Source organism: Mirounga angustirostris, unplaced genomic scaffold (genome assembly GCF_029215605.1).
Source record: "Mirounga angustirostris isolate CCGP_5_RB_7025 unplaced genomic scaffold, mMirAng1.0.hap1 SCAF_10, whole genome shotgun sequence".
Lineage (NCBI taxonomy): Eukaryota > Metazoa > Chordata > Mammalia > Carnivora > Phocidae > Mirounga > Mirounga angustirostris.
This window is the reverse complement of record NW_026991718.1, coordinates 47,442,801-47,470,573: the sequence shown is the minus strand read 5'-3', so window position 1 is coordinate 47,470,573 and position 27,773 is coordinate 47,442,801. Positions and strand designations below refer to the sequence as shown.

The 27,773-nt window shown below is 40.9% G+C and overlaps 1 protein-coding gene across 1 annotated transcript in view; it reads right to left on the bottom strand.

Annotated features, from left to right (window-relative positions):
• Positions 1–3,908: 3,908 nt before the first annotated feature.
• Positions 3,909–27,773, bottom strand: part of EVA1A (eva-1 homolog A, regulator of programmed cell death) — a gene marked incomplete at its 5' end in the record, with an annotated part of 47,675 nt that continues 23,810 nt past the window's right edge. The window contains 3 exons of the mRNA XM_045884686.3: positions 3,909–5,195; positions 20,309–20,482; positions 27,427–27,549. Of these exons, the coding sequence (XP_045740642.2) occupies positions 4,822–5,195; positions 20,309–20,482; positions 27,427–27,549 (671 nt within the window). The remainder of the gene's footprint in view (positions 5,196–20,308; positions 20,483–27,426; positions 27,550–27,773) is intronic.

Genomic DNA, 27,773 nt, shown 5'->3' with positions numbered 1-27,773 from the left:
TATCTGGAAAATGTAAGGAAGATATTCTTATCCCAGGGTGAAAGAGCAATTCATATATTTAAAACTTAAAGAAAAATTCATGAATTTTTAAATCTACAATTAGGATAAAATGAGGTCATGATGCAGATTCTCAAGCAAGACCTGGGGAGACTCTTGACTCTTACCCTGAAGCCTAATACTTACCAGTACTAAATTTGTTAAATATTAAATCCAATATTTAGGGCAAAGAAAGAATATATCCTGATCTATAAAGACTGATTTGGACTGGCAGATAATTAGAAGACTGACACCCCTTTCTGACCACAATTTTTTTTCAACCACAATTTTCAAGAGGAATCCATTTTTCAATATGTGCTATCTCAATATAGGTTGAGAAGATGAGGAAAAACATAATAAATGAGGCTCATTTTGCTCTGCCCAAAGCTGACTAGAAGAGTAAGTATAGCTCTCAGAACAGCCACTCTGATAAGAATGATGCTGAAGCTGTGAAAGCTATGGCAACAGGCAGGAAGTGCTGCCATTTTACTTCAACACGGTGAATACTAGAAATGTATATGTGTAAATAAAATATTAGCATAAAAGGGAAAAAGTACCATGAGAAAAATAAATAAGTATGAAAATATTTAGCATCAAGAGTGGAAAGGCAGGAACAAGTTAACCTTGACTCTAACATGAATTATTGCAAAGGGAGATGGATGGATAGATATCCTCAATGAATATAAAGTAAGCCCAAATAAAGCATAAGAACTTAAATGTATCCTTTCATAATAACAGTTCTCAATAAATACTTAATAAAGGCCACATATGACAAGCCCACAGCTAATAACATACTCAACAGTGAAAGGTCTAAAACTTTTCCTCTAAGGTCAGGAACAAGACAAGGGTGCCAGTTCTCACCGGTCCTATTCAACATAGTACTACAAGTCCTAGCTGGAGAAATTAGGAAAGAAAAAGAAATAAAAGGCATCCAAATAAGAAAGGAAGAAGTATACTTGTTTTGTTTGAAGGTTGCATTATCTTATATATTGAAAACCTAGAAGACTCCACCAAAAAACTCTTAGAACTAATGAACAAATTCAGCAAAGTTACAGGATTCAAGACACAAAAATTTGTTGTATTTCTCTATAATAATAATGAACCATCTGAAAAAGAAATAAAGGAAACAATTCCATTTACAATACCATTAAAAACTTAAGAATAAATTTAACCAAGTAGGTGAAAGATCTGTACCTAGAAAACTGTAAGACTTTAATGAAATATATTGAAGAAGACACAAATAAATGGAAAGATATCCCATGTTCGTGGATTGGAAAAATTAATATTGTTAAAATGTCTATACTACCCAAAGCCATCTGTAGATTTAGTGCAATCCCTATCAAAATTCCAAAGGCACTTTTTACAGAAATAGGAAAAAATAATCCTAAAATTCATATGGAACCACAAAAGACCCCAAATAGCCAAATTAGGCTTGAGCAAGAAGTAGAAAGCTGGAAGTATCACACTTCCTGGTTTCAAATCATAGTACAAATCTATAGTAATCGAGACAGTCTGATATTGGCACAAAAACAGACACATATACCAATGGAACAGAACTGAGAGTCTAGAAATAAGCCCACACATATATAGTTAAGTAATATTTGACAAGGGAGCCAAGAATACTCAATATGAAAAGGATTGTCTCTTCAATAAATAGTGCTGGGAAAGTTGGATATTTACATGCAAAAGAATGAAATTGAGCCCCATCATACACCACTCACAAAAATTAACTCAAAATGGATTAAAGACTTAAATGTAGAGGTGCCTGGGTGGAGCAGTTGGTTGAGCATCCAACTCTTGGTTTCAGCTCTGTTAGTGATCTCGGGGGCATGGGATTGACCCTGCATTAGGCTCTGCGCTTATCACAGAGTCAGCTCGGGATTCTCTCTCCCTCTCCCTTTGCTTCTCTCTCTCTCTCTAAAGTAGGTAAATAAACCCTTAAAAAAAAAAAAAAAAAAACACCTAAATGTAATATCTGAAATGGAAGAACTCCTAGAAGGAGCACTATACAAGCCAGGCCAAGTAGTCCTTCCCTGTGATTTTAATTTTGAACCTTGAGGCAAGATGTTTCTTTCCTTTCATGTCCTTATATTGGAATGATGTTAAGTCCAAAAGCGCCTAGGGTGCACTCCCCGCCAGTAGTGAAGGTTCAGCTGAGGGGGTTCAGATATGCCATGAGTGGATGGTGACCACCTGTGCCTCACAGTGCAGAAAGAGGCCCTTAAAGGAAGTGGGTGGGGAGCTTCCTAGTGTAAATGTACTCCTAACATCTTCTCAGATGTTTAACTGTCAGCCAGTGCTTCTCTGAGGAACCATGGAAGACCAGGGAAGCTTCATCAGAAGCATCCTTTCCATGCTGTCTTCTGAACTAAGTAAACTGTGAAACTGCCCCCCCACCCCCCACCCACACACACACAACCTGTGAGCTATATGGGAGCTTGGTCAGTAGCAATTAATCCAGTATGCTGTAGAGGTATACATAGGTCACAGTTTCATCTGAAGTAGAAGAAAATGAGACCAGCAACAGAGAGAAGCAGAGATGAGAGCTGAGAAAGAACAAACTTTTGATAGCATTTCAGCATCTGGACCCCATCATCCATGAAGCCTGATCCAACACTACTTTTCCCAGTTATATGAACCAATAAATGCTCTTAAGTTGGATATTATTCTGTTGCAAATGAAATGGCCTAATGCAGAAACTGGAACAAGGAATGACAGACCTAAATGTGTAACTGCTTGGGTCAAGATAAGGAATATAACAATTGAGGTCTCCCTATCTTTGGCTGAAAAGCTGAAATCCTTAGTATATGGAAGTGAAGCAGTGGGTTAAACTGTTATCTAGTATTTTGTGCCTTAGGCAAAGTCCCCACCACCCTAAAGATAGGAACTTTATGGACTTGGTAGAAAGGCATCAGGATATTGGGGTGAGAAAGCCTGATGACCCAGAACCTTCCCAAACACCTCCATCACTGCAGCGCCCTTAGCCCCTGGCCTAACAAGGGTCATATCCTTCCCTGTTATCAGCTTTGGGTGAATTCTGGGGATGAAAGCAACACCTTGCTGTTTCACTTTTCTAAGAGAGACCAAGGTGATGTTAATCTGAAGTCCAGGCAATTATTGCCTAGGGACTGAAATCACAAGAGTGGGAACCCAGATTCAAAGACACTGATTTACAAGATTTTTGGCAGTTGTTACTAGCCAATGGGGCAACCCAAAATGATATAATCAGATCAGCCACCAAGGTTTCAAGCCAACTGTATCGCCTCCTGGGCAAACAGAGATTTGTGAGTGTTCACTTCTTAAGACAGCCTTCCAAGCTCTTATCACAGACAGTGGGTTGCTAAAGCAATAGAGACCCCAGCAGAGGAAGTCTCCCAACCATCCTTTCAGGCTTGGTGATGACGCCGATGGATGTCAGTAGGAAGGCTTGGGAACGCCCAAACTGGCTGACTAAGGAACCCACTGCATGTCAAGAGAAGGGAGCCGACAGAGATTGAACTCACTATTCCTGTCTATAAGGCTGGAGGATGCTGCTTGCTTCTCTGTAACCCATTTCTAAATGTGTTTCAGCCTTGCTGTCTTTCTTCTCTACTGACTTCCCTTCTCCATATGGCCACCATCTTATTCTTAGCCTTGGACAAGCCTATCCTCTGCTTAACAACAACTCAGCTACATTGTAACTATAATATGCAACACACAGCAATGAAAGGTCCCCAGTTAGTCACACAGGGGCCATTTCTTTATTCTCCAGTTTCTCCATTTCTCCCAATTCTCCAGTTGTTGAAAGGGTCTGGCAAAAGACCATAGCCACCTATGTAAAAGGGCTGCCATTTAAAGTAAGCATTACAGCAGAGATGGACATGAAACAAAAAAAGATTTTATGTAGCATTTATTTTTTTTTTAATCTCATCCTAATTTTGGCTTTATTCCTCATCTCCTATTCCCATTCTTTTCTTGGAAATCCAAACTTTTTTTTTAACAAAATGTTTAAAATCATAATTATCTAGAGTCATAACAAAATTTCTTCTCTCCAAAAAGGGGGAAAACACAGCTTTTATTCTTATGCACCATCCTCAAATACGCACATTAATATATATTTTATAAACTATTTAAAATAAAACCCTTCATCCTTTGAGGTTATTGATATTTTCTAGCTCACTGACACATTTCCCATAATACATTAATTCTACCCATTTTCATGAATGAGGTGGGAACTATACTAAAAAATAGGATTTTAATCCCTGAGGTGCCAGTTAAAATGGACAAGGTTGCCATTGCAACACAAGATTTTTAAAAATCAGCCTTAAATAATAATCATAAATCATGCTATCTGGATGAGAGTCACCTCCATAGCATGGGGTCATTTAGAAAATGGAATTTAACTGGGTTGAGTTCACCCTGCTACTCCTAGCCTTCATGCCATGACAATCTTCCTTTTGTAAAGGAGTAACACATAGCAATGAAGTCTGCAGAAACTTCTGAGATCCTCAGAAATCAAGAGAAACCACAGTCCCGTTTCTCTAATCTCCATCCAGATTGCTGGAGAGGGTTTTTCAGCACCATCCTACGACCTGCAAAGATTGATGAACTGACTTGCTTTTTCTACTTCTGCATAAATTTAGTCGAAAAGGAAAGCTCAGTCCTCCTGGCTAGAAAATGGGCGTGCCCTCTTATCTCTGCCCCCAGGACTGCAGCAGAACTACGTTCAGCTCTGTGCCCACCCGCCCTGCAGCCCCCGGCCCTTGCCGACGGCTTCCTGCGGCGCGCGGGCTTGGGCTCCCGCCGCTAGTAGTAGCGGTTCAAGCTCCTGGTCCCGGGAACCTCGGGTTGGCCGTTCATCCAGATCTCCCTGATGATGCGCTCCCGCTCCTCCAGCCGCTGGGCGCGCTCCAGCTCCTCGGCCGAGGTGAACACGTTCTTGTTCAAAGTCCTTTCGAAGCGGCGGTGCCTCCTGACCGAGATGTCAGACGCCGTGTCTGAGCTGCCATCCTCGCTGTCGCTGCTGTCGCTGCTGTTCTCTCGGTCCTGCAGGCACTTCTTCCGGGGACGCTGCCGGCAGTCCGTGTGGCAAGAGATCCTCATCACCAAGGCAGCCAGGGTGAGCACCAGCCCGATGCACACGCCGGAGACAAAGTACAGAGCTGCTCGCTCGGGATTTTCTGCAGGAGGAGGAAGGAGAGGCATTTGAGAGATGACGACTCCATGTGCGGAGAGCACATAGGGCGCCTGCCCGCCTTGCGCACCTCTCACCACACCGCAAAGCTCCGACGGTTACAAATATTGCCTTCCCATGTGACAAACTACATAGTGTATTCAAAACGTAATTATCAACGAATGGTGAATCTGGGTATAGGGCGTATGGGATTCTTTTTTTTTTTTTTTTTAAGATTTTATTTATTCATTTCACAGAGAGAGAGAGAGAGTGAGAGCAGGAACACAAGCAGGGGGAGTGGGAGAGGGAGAAACAGGCTTCCCAATGAGCAGGGAGCCCATTGTGGGGCTCGAACCCAGGACCCTGGGACCATGACCCGAGCGGAAGGCAGACGCTTAACAACTGAGCCGCCCAGGCGCCCGGGTGTACGGGATTCTTTTCCTCTATTCTTGCAACTTTAAGTTTGAAGTAATTTCAGAATGAAAAGATAAAAGAAAGAAAAGTATTATTTAGGATGTATTATAAGCAAGCAACTGTACCTAAATGTCATTTGCTTAGGAGGTGTATATGTGTTTAAAGCCTATTTTCGCCTACAGAGGAAGATTCTTGGCTTTTGAATTTGCTCCTGCAACCCCTGAAGAAACTTTTAATCACAGATGTAAGCAGCTTTTTTTTTTTTTTGACGACAAATTTATAAATAAAATCAAGGACCAATGCCTCCTTTATTCTAACTATACCATCACAGGCCTAAGTCAATACATGTGGTCAGTTCCTGAGATGCCCCCCACCTCTTAGTATTCTGACTCTTATACAAGCCCCTTCCTTTGAGGGCTGGACCTAGTGGGCCGGACCCAGTGATCTATTTCTAAAAAACAGAATATGGCAAAAGAGATGGATGAGTCTAAGATTAAGTTACAAAAGACTAACTTCCAACTTGCTTATGCGTTTTGTCTGGCTTTTCTCACTCACTTGCTCTGATGAGGCCAGCTACCATGTTGTGAGCTGCTCTACACAGGGGCCCATCAGCAAATTAGTTTTCCATAATCTCTATTCACAGGTTAGTATGAATCAAAACATATATATTTTTTGTGGGTTTTTAAAGAATATAAGTGGGATCATATATAATACATATCTGTTTTTTTTTAATTTAAGAATGTTTCTTAGAGAGATTTCCAGATATGCCAATAGCATTCTTTTTGACTGCTGCCTAGTCTTCTGTAGTATAGACATATCAAAGTTTAACTATTTCCTTATTACTATCACATAAATGGTTTACAATTTTTCACTATTATGAGCAATACTAATGTCAACATGCTTGTATCCTTGTACACATCTCTTTATATACATGTAGAATTATTTCTACAGGTTAGTTATCTAGAAATAGGACAACTGCATCAAAGGGCATAGGCATTTTGAAGTTTTATGCATTCTTAATTGTACCCAAAAAAGGTTCTATCAGTCTAAATACAGCATATTGAATGCATGTGTTTATGATGCCTCCTTCCCTTTGAAACTTCTACCAAAATGACAGTGATGTGAATACAATAGATATAAATTATAGGTACAAAGAGGAGAGGAGAGAAGAAAATAGAAGACACTAGTAGCAGATACAAGGGTAGTCAACAAACAACATAAATGTGCTGAAAGGGGGTGACCAATATCATGGTGGTGTAAGATATCCCAATTTTTGTGTCCCCTTTTTTTTAAACAGCTAATTAAGCATCCATCCACAAACAAAAGTGTCTCTGTGGGGACCCTCTGATCCAACAGCATAGGCCAAGAAAGCCAGGAGGAGTCTCTCCCACCCGCCCATCAGATCATCCAGTAACAGACAGACTGCAGACAGACTTTGGTTTGGACTGTGGAACGAGCAACCCCAACCCTGACCCTTCCCAGCTGTGTTTGGGGAAAATCTTGAAGTGTTGACCTGGGCAAATACCCATGGATGAAACAGAATTCCAGCACATCAATGAAGGAAACAAACAAACAAAACAAGTTTGAAGGAACTTTTCCAGTAGTGCCCCTCCCCGCCCCCCGAGTTGACACAGCACAGAATTGAACTATCCCGTGGCACCACTCTGTGGGGGAAAGGGGAGCAGTGTGTGAGTGCCTGGCTACCCTAGCTTTGCCAGATGCTGCACAGGAAACCCATTTCCCTCCAGCAACATCCAGAGTACTAAAGTGGGACCTCCATGACTGAGAGGAGGGAAGAAATTGGGAAAGAGGCAAGTAAGAATATCAAAGGGCATTATAAAGGGACACAGTTCATGCTGACTGAGCTCAGCATGTCTGGAGAAAGTCCACCCACAAGCCTCTGGGAGAACCTCAGCCAAGGATCTTCCTACCACCTGGCAGACATCCCTAATACCCCAAGTGCTAAACCCATACCTTCCCTCACTCTAAGGTGGTTCCTTACTTGGGCTCCAAGATTGGCAGCAAAAGTTGGGTAAACCGGAATGCTATCAGAAACACAGACCTGGAACTGTGGGCAAGAGAGAAACCACAATCTTGAGCTGTAGCACCACCTTCTGGAAAAACAAAAGAGAGGTTTCCAGGAGCCAACCAGGTGAGCTGTAAGATCCAGAGAAGACATAAAAGCTTAAGAATTCTGCCACAAGAGGGAGCAAGAAGTGTGGAGCAGGTGTATAAATACAAGGTCTGAGAGAACCCCATATACAACAGGACCAACAAACAATATACCCCATCTGAAAGCAACTAGTGAAGAGTTGAGGAGGTGTCTTTTACTTCAGAGGCAAAGCAGCAACACAAAATTACAAGGAACATGAAGAATCAAGAAAACATGTCATCATCAAAAGATAATCCTTCAATAAAGACTTCAAAGACATGAAATCTTGTGATCTAGCAGATAAAGAATTCAAAATAACTGTTTTGAGGAAACAATGAGCTACAAAGAAACACAGAAGATAATTCAGTGAAATCAGGAAAAAATACATGAACAAAATGAGAAATTTAGTAACGAGATAGAAACCATAAGAAAGAACCAGACAGAATTCTGGAGCTGAAGAATTCAATGATTGAAATGAAAAATGCAATAGAGAGAATCTGTGGCAGAGTAGATCAAATGGAAGACAAAATAAGTGACCTAGAAGACAGTGCTTTTCAAACAACCCAGTGCAAGGCAAACAGAGAAAAAAGAATGGCAAAGAAAGCCTATGTGATCTATGGGATTCGGTCAAATGTACAAATACTAGCATAATCCGGGTTCCAGAAGGAGAAGAGAGGAGGAAGGGGCCAGAAAGTTTGTTTTAAAATATAATAGCTGAGAACATCCCAAAACTGAGGTGACACTTTGACATCCAAGTTCACAAAGCTAATAGATCACCCTAATATCTCAATGCAAAAAGACCTCCAAGCCACATTATAATGGAACTGTCAAAAATCAAAGAAAAAGAAACCTAAATGTATCTAGAGGGAAAAAAAAAAAAGTATAACTATCAGTGGCTATCAGTGGATTTCTCAGCAGAAACCCCACCGGCCAGGAGAGAGAGAGAGGACTGACATAGTCAAAATGCTGAAGAAAAAATTACCAGCCAAGAATACTCTATATGACAGTTATTCTTCAGATATGAAGGAGAAATAAAGACTTTCTCAGTGAAACAAAAGCTGAAGGTATCCTGCCTTACAAGAAATGCTGAAAGGAGTCCATCAAGCTGAAGTGAAAAGATGCTAATTAGTGGCACAAAAACATCTGAAAGTGTACAACAAACTGGTAAAGGTAAGTATGCAATCAGATTTAGAAAACTCTAAATCTGTAATAGAATAGTGTGTTAACCACTAAACTATGGTATAATTAAAGGAAAATAGTACTAAAAATAACTGTAACTATTATAATCTGTTAATGAACACAATATATAAAAAGAGGTAAATGGTAACATCAAAACTCTAAAGAGGGGAATAAAAGGGTGGAGCTTTTGTATGCAGTTGAGAAGTTTTCAATGTTTTACCAATGAACACGATGTTAGCTGTGGGTTTGTCATATATGGCCTTTATTATAATGAGGTATGCTCCTTTTATACCTAATTTGTTGAGGATTTTATCATGAAAGGATGTTGTATTTTGTCAAATGCTTTTCCTGCATCTATTAAGATGATCAAGGAAACATAGGGAGATGAAATCACTGTCTTTAAGAGATATCTGCACTCCCATATTCGCAGCAGCATTATTCACAATAACCAAGACATGGAAACAACCTAAGTGTCCATCAAGAGATGAATGGATAAAGAAAATGTGTTGTGACCTTAAGTACATTATTCTAATTGAGATTAAGTCAAAAAAAGTAAGACAAATACTGTATGATATCACTAATATATGGAATCTAAAAAAGACCTCATAAAAACAGGGTAGAGTAATGGTTAATAAACGCTGGAGAGTAAGAGAATTGGGTATGTGTTGTTTAAGGCTACAAATTTGCAACCAGTAGATAAATTTAAGTCCTGGAGATTTAAAGCACAGCCTAGTGAATATAGAAAACAATATTGTATTATAGACTTCAAAGTTGCTAAGACACTAGATCTTAATTGTTTTCACCATGGAAAGAAAGATAATTAGGTGATGTGAAAGACATGGTAGTTAATATTATGATGGTAATCATACTGCAATATATAAATGTATCAAGTCAACACCTTGTAACCTTAAATCTACATAATGTCATATGTCAGTTATATCTCAATAAAAATTAATTGATTGCTTGATTTAAATAAATAAATAAATATTCAGTGAGGGAGGATGAAACTGAACCCTGTCTAGTTGATATCCAGGAAACACTGAGAGGATTGAGGGAGCTCTTGGCCTTGAGGAGCTTAACAGCCCAGCAGGGAAGCAGACCCACCCATTCCCATACTAAAGGGAAGAGTTTCTATAGAAGCATGAAGAGGGATCTCCAGAAACACAAAGGTGAGTGGAAAAGCTAACGTTCAGATATGGGGATCTGAGAAGGCTTTCTAGGAAAGATACCCAAATCCATGCTTTTACCAGGATGGAAAACCACTGGACAGACCAGCATCAGTTTGAAACCTCATCTCAGTCATCTTTTAAACACTACTTACCTACCCTGCTGAGTTGTGGTAAAGGTTAAAGGTATTACAGATGACCAGCATAAAGGGATTATCCAAGATCTTGGCAAGGAGAGGCATTCAATAAATGATAACTCTATTTATTTATTTTCTTCCTTCCTCCCTCTCTCCCTTTCTTCCTTCTTTCCACGTTCTCTACCTCCCTTCCATCCATCCCTCCATCCATCTAATCTTTTTTCCTCCTCCTCCCTTCCTTCCCTTCTCATCCCACCCTTTCTTCCCTGGAGTGTGTCTCCATGTTTTTCAAACCCTGCCCTCACCATGCCCCCATTTCAGAGGTTAACTTTGAAGATGGTTACTGAACTTTATCTTGGGAACCCCTCTTCTCCCTCTAGCTTAACTAGTGCATCCTATCCTGCTACTCCAACCAGAAAACATACTCTTTTGCCTACAGCTTTCTTAGACATGGATTCCCAGAAAAGCCCAGTAAAAGCAATGAGAGAGGGCAAAGAGTTGACTGGGCCTCACTGGTTCCTGAGGAGGTGACTCAGGGCTGATTTTCACAGCTGATATAATTTGTTTTGTTTTTCTTCATCATGCTTCTGCAAAAATCAAAACTGTAGCTCTATTGTGGTTGTTTTCTCTAGTCTGTGCTCCAGGTCACTTCCTCCTGGCCAATGATCCACCCTGGTCTTGGCCAGATCCAGACAGCTGTTAATTGCCCAGGAAGTAGAGTGGGGAGGGCTATTGTCGGTTGTTTTCCCTCAGTAAATAAAAATAAATGTATTGCTGTATCTTGCTTCCTGTAGGGTCATTGTTTTCATGGGCAGGAAGAGGCTCTATGTGGAGGTCCTGGGCTAATTTCATTTGTAACCTCGGAGGTCAGATCATGCCCAGCAGACTCTATAGGAGAAGAGCAGCATCAGTCTAGGCCAGATCAGCTGGTCTCCGTGCAAGTGTAACTGGTTCCCCTGCCTAGACTTTTGGCCTCAAAGCTTGCAACCCCCCTTTTTTAAAGATTTTATTTTATTTATTTATTTATTTATTTATTTATTTATTTATTTATTTATTTATTATTTTATTTTATCTTATTTTATTTTGAGAGAGAGAGCATGAACAGGGGACGAGGCAGAGGCAGAAGGAGAGGGAGAAGCAGACTCCCCACCGAGCAGGGAGCCCAGCTGGGGACTCAATCCCAGGACCCTGGGATCATGACCTGAGCTGAAGGCAGACGCTTAACCAGCTGAGCCACCCAGGCACCCCAAGCTTGCAATCCCTTGATTGGAAAGAAAAATGTTTACAAATAGGTTTTAAAGAAAAGTAATGGGGCTTTTGTAGAATCAGGGGGTATTCAGCATAATCTCTTCTCTGAACTCTTAAAGCATTGCAAGGATTCCTCTTTATGAGATTCTGCCCCTCCCCATAGAGAAGCAAAAACTCCCACTAACACTTCTGCCCTCTCTGAAATGCTGGAGAAAGCTGCCCTCTTTCTTCCATCCCTGACTTGTTCTTCCTTGGGAAGAGGAGGTGTGGGAGAATCACTGCCCCACTAGGCTGGCTCTGGAGTATATATACTCCCTTGCTTTCGCCTCTTTCATCTTCCCTTACCACCTATCCAGGCCATAAGCATCCCTAAAAGAGGCCTTCCTTTGACCATACCCATCATCCTAATGCACCCTGCTCACCTTCCTTCATCTACAGCTGGAAAGATCTATGGTCCTATGGCCCTAGGACTAAGGGGAGCTAGGTAGAAGGCCCTGAACATTCTCTGCTCTGGCATAACCAATGCTGCAGTTGATACCCTATTCTGATTATTTGCTGACTCCTTGAGTCTGGAAGGGGGGGAGAATGTGATTAATTAGCCCCTCTGATCTAGGCAGCACTTTATGTAGTTGTATTATAGTTAGTTATGTAATGACTATATTTCCCATACAACAGTGAGAAATTTGTGGGCAGAATCCACCTGTTTCACTTTGGATTTACAGAACATGCAGCACATTGCCTTGCTCATTGTGTGTATCTCACAAATATTTACTGAATTAAATCATGAATACATAATTTCTAAAAGTCCAGGTAATAAATTTATTATATACGGATAAATATGTATAATAGATGTACATATGTGTATATATGTGTGTATACATATAAATGTGTGTGTGTGTATAATGGTACAACATTAAAAGAGTAAGGGATGAAAAAAATTTATAAAATCACCATAAGCCCACAACCTGAATATAACTACACACTGTGTAGTGTAGTGAAGTGAATTTTCTTCTGTTCTTTCTTCCTATCATATAAATATGTACATATTTATTTATATTTACTTGGTTGTATTTATATAATTTATATTTTTATCTGCATACTTTTTTTGTTTGCTTGTAAGACTATGTTTAAAAGCAGTTTTAGGTTCACAGCAAAATTAAGAGGGAAGTACAGAGATTCCCCATAACCCTCACCCCCACATACCCATAGCCTCTCCCATTATTAACATCCCCCACCAGAGTGATGCATTTGTTATAACTCAGGAACCTACACTGACACATCATAATCACACAAGGTCCATATTTTACATTAGGGTTCACTCTAGGTGTTGTACATTGTATGGGTTTGGACAAATGGATAGTCAGAGTACTTTTGTGTATAATGCTACTTCCTTTTCTCCTTGTTTCATGTGTTGCCTTATAATGCATTCTCAGAAAAGGAATATTTGTGTTAGAGGATACGTATTTTTATACCTCCTGATACATATTGCCAGTGGCTTTTCAAAAGTAACACATTCAATTTTCTTGCCATCAGCTGTGTATGAAAATACTACTTTTACCAAACCCTCTCCAGGAGAGTATAGTCCAACTGTTAAAATTTGTTCTAATATGATAGGTCAATAAATGGTTTCTTTATTCCACAGAAATTTACTGTTAGTCTGTAGTGTCTTTGGGGCTAAAGACACAAAGGTTCTCAACTCTCACAGGATTTCCAGTATAAAAGGGAATAACATGAAACAGAAACTACAGTACTTTCTTCAAACCCCAAATTTGTGACTATCAATTGAGTTATGCTGGATTAGACTCCCTCACTGCTAAGAGACCACCTCTCTCAAGCCAATCTCATGGGAAAAGTGATTCAAATTCTGGCTGGCTACTACATAGTTCACACCACTGTACTTACAGTTACACATTCAAAGAATATTAGGTGATGGACATTAAGGAGAGCATGTCATGTGATGAGCACTGGGTGTTAAACGCAACTGATGAATTATTGAACACTACATCTGAAACTCATGGTGTACTCTATGTTGGCTAATTGAATTTAAATTAAAAAAAAAACAGGGCGCCTGGGTGGCTCAGTTGGTTAAGCGACTGCCTTCGGCTCAGGTCATGATCCTGGAGTCCCGGGATCGAGTCCCGCATCGGGCTCCCTGCTCAGCGGGGAGTCTGCTTCTCCCTCTGACCCTCCCCCCTCTCATGTGCTTTCTTTCTCTCATTCTCTCTCTCTCAAATAAATAAATAAATAAATAATCTTAAAAAAAAATAAATTAATTAAAAAAAAAACAAGGAATATTGTTTAAATAAGAAAAAAAATGACCCCCCAGTACATCTGCATTGGAAAAAATTACTGTAAATAAAGCTAAAAGACAAATGCCAAAATTATGAAAAATACTTGAAATATGCCACAGAGACAAGGGGCTAGTATATAAAGAACACCTAGAACGAGCATTAAGAAAAAAGACCAACAACCAATACAGAAAATGGACAAAAGATTATGGACAGTTCTCAGGAAAAGAAAGACAAATGGCCATTCAGTGTATGAAAAGCTGCTCACCCAAAGCAGGACTTGGCACACTATGGCTCCTAAGCCAAACCTGACCACCGTGTGTTTTGTTGTCAGCACAACATTCATCTGTGCTCTATGTCTGCTTTAGGCCAACAGCACAGGAGTTCGGTAGTTAGAACAGAGACTGTATGGCCCACAAAACCAAAAATATTTATTATCTGACCCTTTACAGAAAACGTTTGCTGACCTGTGACCTACAGAAACAGAAATTAAATGACATTTAGATATTTTTCATTTATCAGATTCTCAAATCTCAACAGTTTAAAAATAGCGTTGCAGGACCTTCTTATGCATCTTAAAAAGAGTAAATGGGTAAAACTCCTTAAGTGGCACTTTGGTGATATTGACCTTAACTAATAATTTATACACCTTTTGATCCAACAGTTCCACTTTTGGGAACTTATTCTACAAATGCACTTGAACATGTATGTGTGCCCACAGTTCTTTTTATTGCAACCCTGTTGCCCTGTTTGAAAAGATTTGAACTACTCCCACTGACCAAGAGAGGACTGGTGAAATTATGGTTCATCTGTACAACGGAACAGTATATAGTCATCTAAAAGGAGGAAGCTCTCTATACGCTGATATAACATATCTTCATGATAATGTTTTTGGTGAAGAAAGCAAAGTACACAAGAGTATGTATGATATGCTACCTGTGTTTAAAAGGGGCGAGGATGAGACTGGATGTTCATCTTTTCTTACCTGTGCACAAAGAACTCTGGAAGGATGCAGAAAGGACTGATGATGGCTCAAACGTAGGGACTGGATGGAGGGGGCAGCTCTGAGCTAAGACTTCTCACTATATATCTTTTTACATCATTTGATCATTTAGCCATGTTTATTCACTGATTAGTTGACCACCTAGGGCCAGACACTATTCTAGAGGCTGAGGAAAGAAACAAAAATCTCAGTGTTCCTGGGAGCTTATATCCTACTGGGAGAGATAGTAAATAAACAAGATAAACAAATAAAACAGGTTGTATGTTAGATGGCAATAAGGTGATAAGGAGAGGAAAACAGTAAAAATAGGAAGGAGGATATGAAGTGTCAGATGTGTGCTGGAGGGGAGCAGGCAGGTGGAGTGACCAGAGGGAATCTAACCGAGAAGGTGACTTTTAAGGAAGAAATGAAAGGAAATGGAAGAGTGATCAGAAGAATGTATTATCAAATCAAAACATTCAATTAAAGAGCAATCATTCCATTTAATCTTTCTAACAACCCTATTAGAAGTTATTTATGAGGTTATTACTATTAATGAGATGATTACCCTCATCATAAATTATTATATTATGATCCCAAGGGGTTGCTTGCACAGAGTTGAAACAAGAAATGTTAACTGCTCCAATCCCAGTACTGAGATATAGGGAAACAAAACGTGTGTGGAGGAGTACATGGATGGGCAGGCACCTAAGCCAGGGTGGGAGAGTGAGGAGAGAGGATGGTAGAACCTGAGAAAAGGTGCAGGAAGTGGTTTAGAATAATTGGAATGAGATCTTGATCAGGGAGCTCTACAACTAAACAAGAGCACCGAGAAGTCAAGTTCAGACACTAAAAGCCCTGAGAAACCACATAAGAAACCGCGGATTGGAGAACTCACACTATCCCCAAATCTCTTCTCCCTTGCTTGCCTCTACAGCATGTTTTCCAAACAGCACTACTGACCTCTTGGACCAGTTAATTCTTTGTTGTAGGGGGTTGTCTTGTGCATTGTAGGATGTTTCTCCACTGTTAGATGCCAATAGCAGCACCCCCCACCCCAGTTGTGACAACCAAAAGTGTTTCTAGATATCTCCTGCAGTCCCCCATAGGGCAAAATCATCCCTGGTTATGAACCACTAGTCTAAAGGTTGAAAAAGCTGTGTCATTTTTTTCAGCTAGATGGTCAGGTAACACAGTTCTGGCCAATGAAACATGACATCTACTGGATCGTCCTTCCTTTTTCAACCATCTTGAATGAAGGCAAGAGCAACAGCAACCACTTTGCAGCCATGAGATGACAAGCATAAAAGAAAGGACATGAGAATCACAGAGATGGTGGTCCCTACATCTTTGAGCCAATGCACCACCTTCCTCCAGACTTCTTGTTATGAAGGTAAGATACCTCCTATGTGTTTAGGCCACCAAGTTGAGGCTTTCTATTATTTGCAGCTGAAAGCAATCCTAACTATAAACCATACAAAAGTGTTTGGATTTCATCCCAGAGATAATGAGGATCCACTAAAGTATTCTAAAAAATAAAAAAGAATTACATCATCAGACCTAGTTTGGAAAGATCATTTTGCTACAAAATACAATCTTTGCTATGAAGCAAGATGGGAGGCAGATAGACCATGGAAAATGCTGTTATGCAAGATAAGCAAAAACAGAATGGGGCTTGGATCAATTAATTCATTGATGGTGGGAATAAAATGGAGGGGACACATCTGAGAAACACTGAGAGGCAAAATGGACTGACCCTAAGCAACTGGATATGTGCAGTGAGTAAGATACATCTTCTGGCATAGGTGATGCCCTACATGGTACATAAAAGAAAGAACAACTGACAGAGAAGGACAATATTCCATGCAAGCCAGGTTGAATTTGAAATGTTTATGGCACACCAAGTTGTAATGTTCAGGGCACTTAGATACACAGGTCTAGAAGTCAGAAAAGAATAAGGAAGTGGTAATTTTTAAAATATATGGATGATATAATTCTAAATTTTTTTTTAAGATTGTATTTATTTATTTGAGAGAGTGAGTGAGCACAAGCAGGGGGGAGGGGCAGAGAGGAGAGGGAGAAGCAGACTCCCTGCTGAGCAGGGATTCCCAATGATCCAGGACCCTGAGATCATGGCCTGAACCGAAGGCAGATGCTTAACCAACTGAGGCATCTAGGTGCCCTAATTCTAAATTTTAAATTCCAATAAAATAACATTACTTATTACAAAAGTGGTATCAATGAAGTATAGAATACTTAAACATACAGCTAAGCAAAAGAAATTTAAAAATACACAGACACACTCATAAAATCCCAGCATCCAGATATAATTTGCAATAAAATGTACTTACATATACATGTGAATATACAAACATAAATGGCCCCATACTGCATATGCTCTATGGTAACAGGCTTTATTCGCTTAAAAACACATCATAAACATTTTTCTATTTCAATTAATATTCACCCATTTTTCTGATTTTTTACTATATAAACAGTTCTGAGATCAATAGTCCTCATAGTAAAATTTTTGCCCATATCCCTAGTTATTTCCTTAGGATACATTCCTAAATGTGGAACTTCCGGCTAAATGGTATACATGTTTTTAAGGCTTTTGACAGATATTCCCAAATCACTCTCTAGAGAGGTTGTAGCAATTTACAATCCCATAACACTGTGTGTGAGTACTCATTTCTCCACACTTTCTCCAAAACTGAAATTATATACATAATCACTCAAATCTTTGAGAATTTTATAAAATAAAAATGTTAACCTCATTGTTGTTTTTATTTGGCATTTGTTTAATTGCTAGAACTCAGGCCATGTATGTTTTATCAGCGATTTGTAATTTTTCCTTGGCAAACTGCTGATTCTTGTTTTTTGTCTACTATTCTTTGGGAAATCTGATCTTTTATTGATTGGTAAAAGCTCTTTATATGTTATAAACTTTAACCCTTCTTCATTAATGCTGCATTTTTCTCTTAGTTTGCATTTGCCATTTAATTTTAGGGTACATTTAGATAAACAGGCATTTAAAATTATTCAAATTGTCGGGGCACCTGGGTGGCTCAATCATTAAGCTTCTGCCTTCGGCTTAGGTCATGATCCCAGGGTCCTGGGATTGAGCCCTGCATCGGGCTCCCTGCTCAGTGGGAAGCCTGCTTCTCCCTCTCCCACTCCCCCTGCTTGTGTTCCCTCTCTCGCTGTGTCTCTCTCTGTCAAATAAATAAATAAAATCTTTAAAAAATAAAATTATTCGAATTGTCAAGGTTTGAAATGGCTATTGTGAAGAATGAAAACAAGATGTTTCCAAAAGCAAATAGAGACTGAAGTACTACTTGAAAGGCTCAGCTGAGGTTTGATACCATGAATTTCTAATGGTTTCAATCTGCAAAGCTGTAGCAGCATTTGGTTATTTCAGGCAGAGGGCAAAAGGGGAGAAAGAGGGATTTACTTAGAGTTAGTGTTTTGCCTGTTGTTTTAATCAGGAGCTAGACAAAGAAGAAGGGAGTTGTGTGCATTAGCAAATATGTTGCTGCAATGATGGACCACATGGACGAAATAAGAGGCAACTGATGCTCTGGAAGAAATTAGGAGGGATCAGGGGCCCCTGTGTAGCTGAAGACCACATACAGCTGAGTGAGAACCTAAGTGAGCTACAAGATTAGGACATTGTTTACAATTTTCTTTGAACATACTTTTTATTATTGCCTTCAACCCATTTGTTCTATTTTCTTCTTTTAAAACAATTATTTTGTATCTGTTATATTCACTTTCATATTTTAAATTCTCTTAACTCATTTTCTTTACAGCCAGGGATTGTTGCCCATCACACTCAGAATTCATTTTCAGCCAGCAAGTCTATTTACTGGATCTGACCCATTTTATTTGAGCCACTTTACTTTCCATTTCCTTGCATTCTCTTTATTTCAGCCCATATTTATTCAAAAGGAGCATTATCTTCCTGTGTCCCAACCAATATTTAATTCCAGAATATGGGGTGAGGAGGAGAAAGGTTGGAGGGGGGATGCAATCTATCAGCCCTAGCAAGATCACAAGACACACGGTAAACACCAGACCATTCAATGAATTACCACGTTCAATGGTCACAACTCAGGGTCATGCTGGCTGAAATGGAAAACTGCCAGGTACTTCCTGTGCCAAGCAGAACTCCAAAGCCCAGGAGCCTGTATGCTCTCACCCAAGATATGTTCTTGCAACAGTTGATTTGCAAGTGTCCTTGGAGGCCTTGGAAACTCCAGGCCCTCCCTGCCACCACCCACTTCATTTTGGGGATGTCTTCACTAGAGAGTTGAGAGCATCATCATTCAATTGCTTATGAAACATAATACCAGTATGGCCTTGAAGAAAGAGCAAAGCTGAGATTCCTCTGATGTGTGGTGTCAGGGGGAAGGAGGCCCCAGGCACCAGACTTCCTAGGGTGGTGAGGAGCTGACCGATGACCCAGGCCTTTGCTGACCCAGAAAGGGAGAACCCTGGCCTTGAGGCCTGTGTAGACTACATGCTGCATCTTGCCGCCCCTGAGAAGTCCTCCTTTCTAAAATCGGGTTGCATGTCATCTGAGATCCTCTCTCAAAGAGAAGCCAGGGGCTTCCTTTATCCTCAACCCTGGCTCAGATTTGCCATTGTAAATAGAAATATCGGGTTTATATCTGAACTCTGAGGTCACCACATATCAACCCTGGCTAGAGAACCAGAAAGCAAAATCAGTCCTCTGATTAGAGGAATTCTAATCAGAACCTCAGCCCCTTCCTTTTTATACAACATCCTGAGACAACAGGCAAAACAAAACATAGTGAAAGCAAACTATCAAAAAAAAAAATGTAAAACTCATTCAAGCAGCAGAAAATTGGTTTGGTCATTGAAACCATTGAGCATTTTCATGTATTTTTTTAATTTCAGCTTGATTGAGGTATATTTTCATGTATTTTTAAATGGCTCCTCTTACAAGAACAGCATCTATTCTCAAGAAAGGATCTTGAGGAACAGTAAGCCATCTTCCTAAGAGTATAACTTTGAATTAAGGTAGGGACAAATATCAGGCTCTCTCAGACTCACATGCTTTGTGTCTTCATGTCTCCCAGGAGGTTATCACACACCTCATACAGCCCCACAAACACAGACCACACACACACACACATACATACACACCTGGGTGGGACTGAGAACCGCTGCATAGAAATGAGCAGGCTGAGGATACTCCAAGAGCTTCTCCCATAGGGAGTCAAATGCATAATGACGGGAAGACAGTAGCCCCAGCCTACTTCATTCACTCGCTGGAGCCCAAAGGAAACCAAACATTTTTAGCAAGATAAAGCTTTTAGAGTCCCCCCCCCCACCACCACTGATTACCAAATTAGAGAATGCTAAGCTTAACTTTCAAACCAGAAGATCTTTCATCTCAAAATTCAGTGCAGCAGAATCCCTCTGCTACAACTATGTAGCATTTCTCTCCTGAGAATAAGGCCACTGATGGCCACCCAGGGGATAGCCTCAGCCCTCAGCCCTGGCCCAGCCAAGACTGGACAACTACCTGAGACAAAGGAATAGGCCGCTAGGATGTTGCTGAGCAAAGCCATGTTCACGCACTCGGTAATCACCAGGTCTGTGCTACGGCAGAAGGGCGGCCTCGACGTCGCATCCAGAGGAAGCCTCTTGGAAATGCTTGAGCTGGACCAAGGCGGCACCTCCCTCTCTTCTCTTCTGTCTGTGAACACAAAGTGAGTGATGAGAACACATTCTGCTTTCCTGAGGCCGTGTTCCAGGTAGACTGGACTGAAGAACAAAGAACCAGTCTCCTAAATACCAGCCAGCCTTCCCAGCCAGGGATCTGGGGTCTTGTGCCCTTTGTTCTAGCTAGCTTCTTGACTTTCAAGGAAGCAGCAACTCCTTCCATTTCTGTTTTTCCTGGACTTTCTCCTTTCTCTTCCCCATCTCCTCCCCAGTTCCCTTTTAACACTTTCCCCTCACCTTCCTTGGAACTTTTTATTGCAGTCTGTCTGGCTCACCTTGGAGGCACAGCCCATCAGCACTTCGGTCACTCACTGTAACCTCTCCTCTTTGCCTGGCTCTGCTTTCTCCAGCATTGACAGTATTGCTGTACTTTGATCAGTTTGCCTCATCCTACAGGTCACCAATTGTGTGTCTTTGGTAAAGGGTCAGAGCTGGCTGTCCCAGATATACCGAAGTGGTTCCAGTTCTTAAATGCCCACAAGAACTTGGGAGCTTGAGCCCACTTTCTGCCCCCAGTTTCATGACTTTACCTGTGACCATAATGGGCCAACCACATACACACATATACGTACACACACACACAGACACACACACACACTGCCACAGCCTGTCCACCAGCAGAACCGTCCCACTGGGGTTCAGAATAGGGACTTGGGATCTCAGTGTTAAGCAGCTCAGCCTCTGGCTGATGGAGCACATCCTCTCCCCAGCTGCTGCTGCGGCGGCTCAGACCTGGCATTATCATTACCCAGTTCACTCAGAGATGCTCTCGCTGAGATGAAGGGATGAAAAAGTGGCAAAGACCCTGACAACTCCTATTCAATGCTGCCCTAAGCTGAGGATGGAGAACTGAGTCACAGTGAATGGAGGGATGTCAGGTTGGGGAATGCTAAAGAAGCAGAAGCCTCCAGTCCTTGGAGAAGAAACAGGTTCTCAGGGGGGTCATGGTCTCTATAACATGGACCACACAAAAGGGCCTGGGGAGCTGCAATTCTGCAGGTGGAGAGACTGGGTCACAACAGAGAAGACAGCTCATTTTCTGGTAGATTCCAATGGGCTCAGGGAAAACCACAGCAAGGAAAGAAAGCCCAACCCAGAGGCTGAGCTGCTTAACACTGAGATCCCAAGTCCCTAGGGGCAGGTCCTTTGAATTGACTTCTGATAGGCAACAGTGCCATGTTTCCAATGTGTTTGGTGTCAGGGTCCATGAGAGAAGAGTGGTAAGCCGGCATCTTGGTGGCGCCCGTGTTTCAAGCTAGACGAAGAGGTATCCCCATTACACTTCTTAACACAATACACAGCCACTTCCATAATATCTGACCCCTACCTTAGCTCCTAATTCATCTCCTACTTGAGTCTATACCCATACACGTACACACAGAAATGTAGGCATGCCTAATGCTCCAACATTACCAGCTTACTTTTAGTTACCCAAACACACCAAGTTCTTTTATCTTTTTTTTTTTAAGATTTATTTATTTATTTATTTGACAGAGAGAGACACAGCGAGAGAGGGAACACGAGCAGGGGGAGTGGGAGAGGGAGAAGCAGGCTTCCTGCGGAGCAGGGAGCCTGATGCGGGGCTCGATCCCAGGACCCTGGGATCATGACCTAAGCTGAAGGCAGACGCTTAACCGGCTGAGCCACCCAGGCGCCCTCTTTTATCTTTTCATATATTCGATCATACTTTTCCTTTTGCCTAAAATGCCCCCTCCTCCCCTTATCAGTCTGGCAAATATTTCCTTTAAAAGAGATTCAAAAGTCCTATAGCAATCTCAAAATCCCAATGACTTTTTTTTTCAGAAATAGAAAAATCCATACTAAAGTTCATACAGAATCTCAAGGAATCTCAAATATCCAAAAGAATCTTGAAAAAGAACTAAGTTGGAAGTCTCACACTTTCTGATTTCAAAATTTATTACAATTTATTACAAAGCAATAAATTTGTAAGCAAAACAGTGTGGCACTGGCATAAAGACAGGCATATGGACCAATGGAATAGACCAGAGAGCTTAGAAATAAGCCCTTATCCCTTGTCAAATGATTTTCAACAAGGGTGCCAAGACCATTCAATGAGGAAAGAACAGTCTTTTCAACAAATGGTGTTGAGAAAACTGAGTATCCACATGCAAAAGAATGAAGTTGAACCCTTACCTTATACCATATTAAAATTTAACTAGAAATGGGTCAAAGACCTAAATGCAAGAGCTAAAATTATAAAACTCTTAGAAGAAAACACAGGAGAAAAGCTTTATGACATTGGATTTGACAATGATTTCTTAAATATGACACTAAAAGAACAGGTGGCAAAAGTTAAAATAAACTGGACAAAAGTTAAAATAAACATCAAAACTTAAAACTTCTGTTCATCAAAGGACACAATCAACAAAGTGAAAAGGCAACCCAAAAAATGGAAGAAAATATTTGCAAATCATATTATCTGATTGGGGGTTAATATCCAGATTATATAAAGAGCTCCTAGAAACTCAACAACAACAAAAACAAACAACCTGATTAAAAAAAATAGGCAATGGACCTGAACAGACCTTTCTCCAAAGATGATATGCAAATGATCAATAAGCTTATGAAAAGATGTTCAACATTATCAATCACTAAGGAACTGCAAATCAAAACCACAACGAGATACCTCCTCACACCCATTCAGATGGCTAGTATAAAAAAACGGAAGGAAGGAAGGAAGGGGAAGGAAGGGAGGGAGGGAGAGAGAGGGAAAGAAGAAAGAAAGAAAGAAAAAGAAAGAAAGAAAGAAAGAAAAGAAAAGAAAAGAAAGAGAGAGAAAGAAGAAAGAGAAAAAAAGAAAGAAAGAGAAAGAGAAAGAAAATAACAAGTTTCAGAGAGGATTGAGAGAAATTAAAACCCTCATATTGTTGATGGGAGAGTAGTATTGTCGAGGCACTATGGAAAACAGGGTGGCAGTTCCTCAAAAAATAAAAACTTGAATTACTGTAAGATTAAGCAATTCTATATCTGGGTACCTATTCAAAAGAATGGAAAGCAGGGACTCAAACAGATATTTGTACACCAATTATTATGAAGCATTATTCACAGTAGCCTAATGGTAGAAGCAATTGACGTATCCATCCACAGATGAATGGATAAACAAAACGTGATACACACACACACACACACACACAATGGAGTATTACTCACAGACTTAAAAGGAAGGAATCTGTGACACATGCTACAACATAGACGAACCTTAAGGATATTATGCTAAATGAAATAAGCCAGTCACAAAAGAACTGTAATGAATCGACACACTGTATATTCCACGTATATGAAATACCTAGAGTAGTCATATTCATAGAGACAGAGTAGAATGGCGGTTGTCAGTGGCTGGGGAAGGGAGGAATTGGAAGTTATTGTTTAGTGGGTACAGGGTACAAAGTTTCAGTTTTGCAAGATGAAAAGTATTCTGGAAATAGATGGTTGCACAACAGTGTAAATTCACTTAATGCCACTGAACTGTAAGTTTAAAATGGTTAAGCTGGTAAATTTGTGTTATATGTATTTTAGCACAATTTTAAAATAATAATAAAAATAAGGTGCTAATGAGATACAACAGTGAATTTTGAAAGTGTTACTCCTTTTAGAGAATCCTGCAAACAAATTTTGGTTTTAAGTTAACAGGAATGGCAGTAGAATTATTTTATACTGATATTAAAATTGAAGTCAATAAAATTCCAATTTATATCACACTATAAATGTAGCTTAATTTTAAGTAAAAAATGTTATTTCACTTTTAAAATTGGATAGTAAATAATTGTAATCTATCACATTTAGAACCTAAGAGGAAAAGCATATCACACCATTAGATACAAAAATGTGTTTGTGTAAAATTTGATAAAAATTCATGATTGAGGGGGAAAAAAAGGAAAGGTCCACTGCAGCAAAGCTCCACATCACTCAGACCCTTTTCTTTGGCTATCAAAGTATCCAGATATTCTTCTAATATTGCACCCATGATATTGTAATTGGAACGGTCAGTTTACAGGTTTTCTTCTAGACTGAAAAGGCATCTGATGTATCCTTGTTCTAAAAATCTAGCATGGTACCTGATGAAAGAAGGTTCTTAGTAAATGCTGGCTGGCTGAGAAACAAATAGAGCATTCAGGCATGAGTTTTTATGCATAAGTCTCTGAGGGTGTTTCTAAACAGGTCTGAAGGTGAGCCACCTAGAAGACCAAAGGATACCAGGGCTGACTGGCTCTGAGTGGGTGCCAGGCAGAACACTTTGTCAGGACAATGAGAGGTTCACATTCAAGATGGAAGCTTTACTGTGGCACAGAAATTCTTCCTACGAGTCTCCCCATGCCCCAGGCACTAATGGAGAGGGTTGCAGGAGCTAGAAGTAAGAAGAGGGATGAAAAAGACAGGCCAAAGGTAAGGAAAGACAACCTCTGGATGGCCCACCCAAAGGAGTGACCAGGAAGATCCTCCATGGTCCGTCCACGTGGCACAAGTCAGCCTCTAGCAGGGGTCAAGGAGTAACTATTTCAGGCTTCAGGGGCCATGGAGTCTCTGTTTCAACTACTCAACTTGGCCACTGTGATACGAAAGCCACCACAGACAATATGTAAATGAACAAGTGTAGCTGTGTTCCAACAGAACTTTATTTGCTACATAGATGGTAGATCTAATTTGGTCCATGAGCCATAGTTTGCAGACCTCTGGTCTAAAGTCTTACTACTTAAATTATGGTTCGAGGACCAGCAGCATTGACATCACTTGGGAGCTTGTTGGATCTACATAATCTTGGACACCATCCAAGACCTTTGGAATCTAATTCCCATTTTATAAAATGCCCGGTAGAGTTAACAAAGTGCTCTACCTGACCTCTGTGATCCCCTTCAGCCTGAGCACTAAGATACTTTAACAGCACAAGCCCAGGAGGCACTTAGTGCCTCCTTTATAAATCTAACCTAGGGTGTGAGGGCGAGTCCTCACCGGCCCTGCCACAGGAAGTTCTCCGGGTGGTTATGGGGCACCTTAGTGAGGACACCAAAACAGAGGGCAGGGCTAGGCAGAGGAGATTCTGCTCAGGACAGCTGCCAATGAGACATGGTCTGCAGAAGTTAGAAAAGTGATGAACCCCAGAGCCAAACTCTAAACCAAACCCTTCTCCCTGACTCTCCCTTAATGGGGATGGAACAGTCCAAGTAGCTCTGGACACCTCCCACTGGTGATTTGCCCTATCATTAAAACCTTTCTGCAACTCCTACTGTGATGATTAATTTTATGAATCAATCTGACAGGCCATGGGGTGCCCAGATTAAACATTATTTCTGGGTGTGTCTGTGAGGGTGTTTCCAGATGAGGTGGAGGGATGAGGATTCTGCCCCCCTTGTTCTTGTCTTACTGCTTGAGTTGAGACATCTCATCTCATCTTCTCTAGCCTCAATTTGGACTGTCACCATTGGCTCCCCTCATTCTCGGGCCTTCAGACTCGAACTGAATGATACCACAGGCTCTCCTGGGTCTTCAGCTTGCAGATGGCAGATCCTGGGACTTCTCAGCCTCCACAATCACATATATATATCCTAGTGATAGGATATATATATCCTACTGCTTCTGTTTCTCTGGAGAACCCTGATCAATACACCTACCAATATAAAGGTAAGGGGCATGAAGCATTCATCCAGCCCCAAGTACAATTTTGTGGTCTGTTCCTCAAGGAAGTCCCTTACCACTGGCTAGCTCCTAGAATCAGTGATTCTCAACTTTGGGCAGTTTGCCTCCCACGGGGGACATTTGGCTATGTGTGGTAACATTTTTGGTTGTCAAAATTGCAGTGGAGGTTAATACTGGCATCTAGTGGGTAGGCGGGAAGGATATGCTAAACGTCCTACAGCACACAGGATAGCCCCTCACAACAAAGAACTATCTGGTCCAAATGTGAATGTATCAAGGTTGAGAAACCCTATTCTAAAACAAACATCATTACTTCATTTACTGGTCTAAGTGATTCTCAGTGTTTGTGAAGCTCGTATGCATCACCAGTACCGTTAGGACGGTGTCAGGAGAGGGTTGGCAGGTGTTGGTCAGGACACGAGTCCAAGCTCTGGGCCAGTAACTCAATATTGCCAGTGTCCAGGAGAAGAGCTCACATTAACCAAGTGCTCAAGAGAACACATCAACCAATAGCAGTTTATTAATTCATAACTGGGAGTCAGCTGGTACATGAGCTAAATCAGGTCCTCTTCTAGACAACTGGATCCTGGGGATTATCCTGGCAAGGACAAAATTACAACTATGGAGCTGCCTACCTGCAAAGCTAGGGCTTTCTCCTGGTGATAACCCATTGGATTAACCCCTCACTACTCTAGGGGAAGTCGTGTTTAGAGGACACTCCAGGGCCAGTCAACCAGCATCACAGCATACTCTCTTTGGACAGAACCCACCAATTCTTATAAATCTTACTCTCTGACAGCTTTCTCTCACCCCTGACTCAAAGCTCCTTCAACTAATTACTGACAAACTGCAACACAATTGAAAAAACACAGCTTCTGTCCATCACTTACTTCCCATAATTCTGTCTCCCTAAACACATGCTGGTCTCCTGATGAAGATGACAGCCTGTCTATGAGCACCATCTCTTAGACGGAATGGCTAATCATATGCATTGGACATTATTTTCACTGGCTTCCATTTTAGATGTAATCTCATTCCCAGTGCTGCAAAATCATATTCTCTGGAACCCTGAGTCCACTCATTTATATTGAGTGTAATCACTGAATTGTATAAAATGAAATGTGCCTGAGGATGACAGATTTCATCTTATACTTCAGTAGCAGCAGTGAGTAGGCCCTGGTACGTAAGCCGCTGTGCAGGTGACTATCTCATTACACAGTGTGCGGGGGTGGGGGTGGGGTGAAAACTCATTATCCCCTTAGCTACCTGGGGAGGGATGTGCTGTCAGGAACAGAGGATTATCTGGCAAAAACAGTTCATCCCTGGTGATGTTGGTGCCAAACAGGAGAGGTTCTGAAACTTGGTTGGCCCCAGTTGGCTTCTCAGGCTCTGAAAGAAGAGAAATGGCACAAAAAAAGCATCAGAAAGCCATCACATGCTCAGGAGATCACGTCATACCTAGCTGAGAAGCCCAGGCAAGGTTTCCCTGGACCTCTGAAAAGATGCAGTGGCATCTCCTGAGAGGATAAAACCCACTGGCAGAGTTTCATATGGAATTTGAACCAGACAGCCAGAGAAACCAAACTCCCAAGTTCATAGCAGAAAAGGAAGCT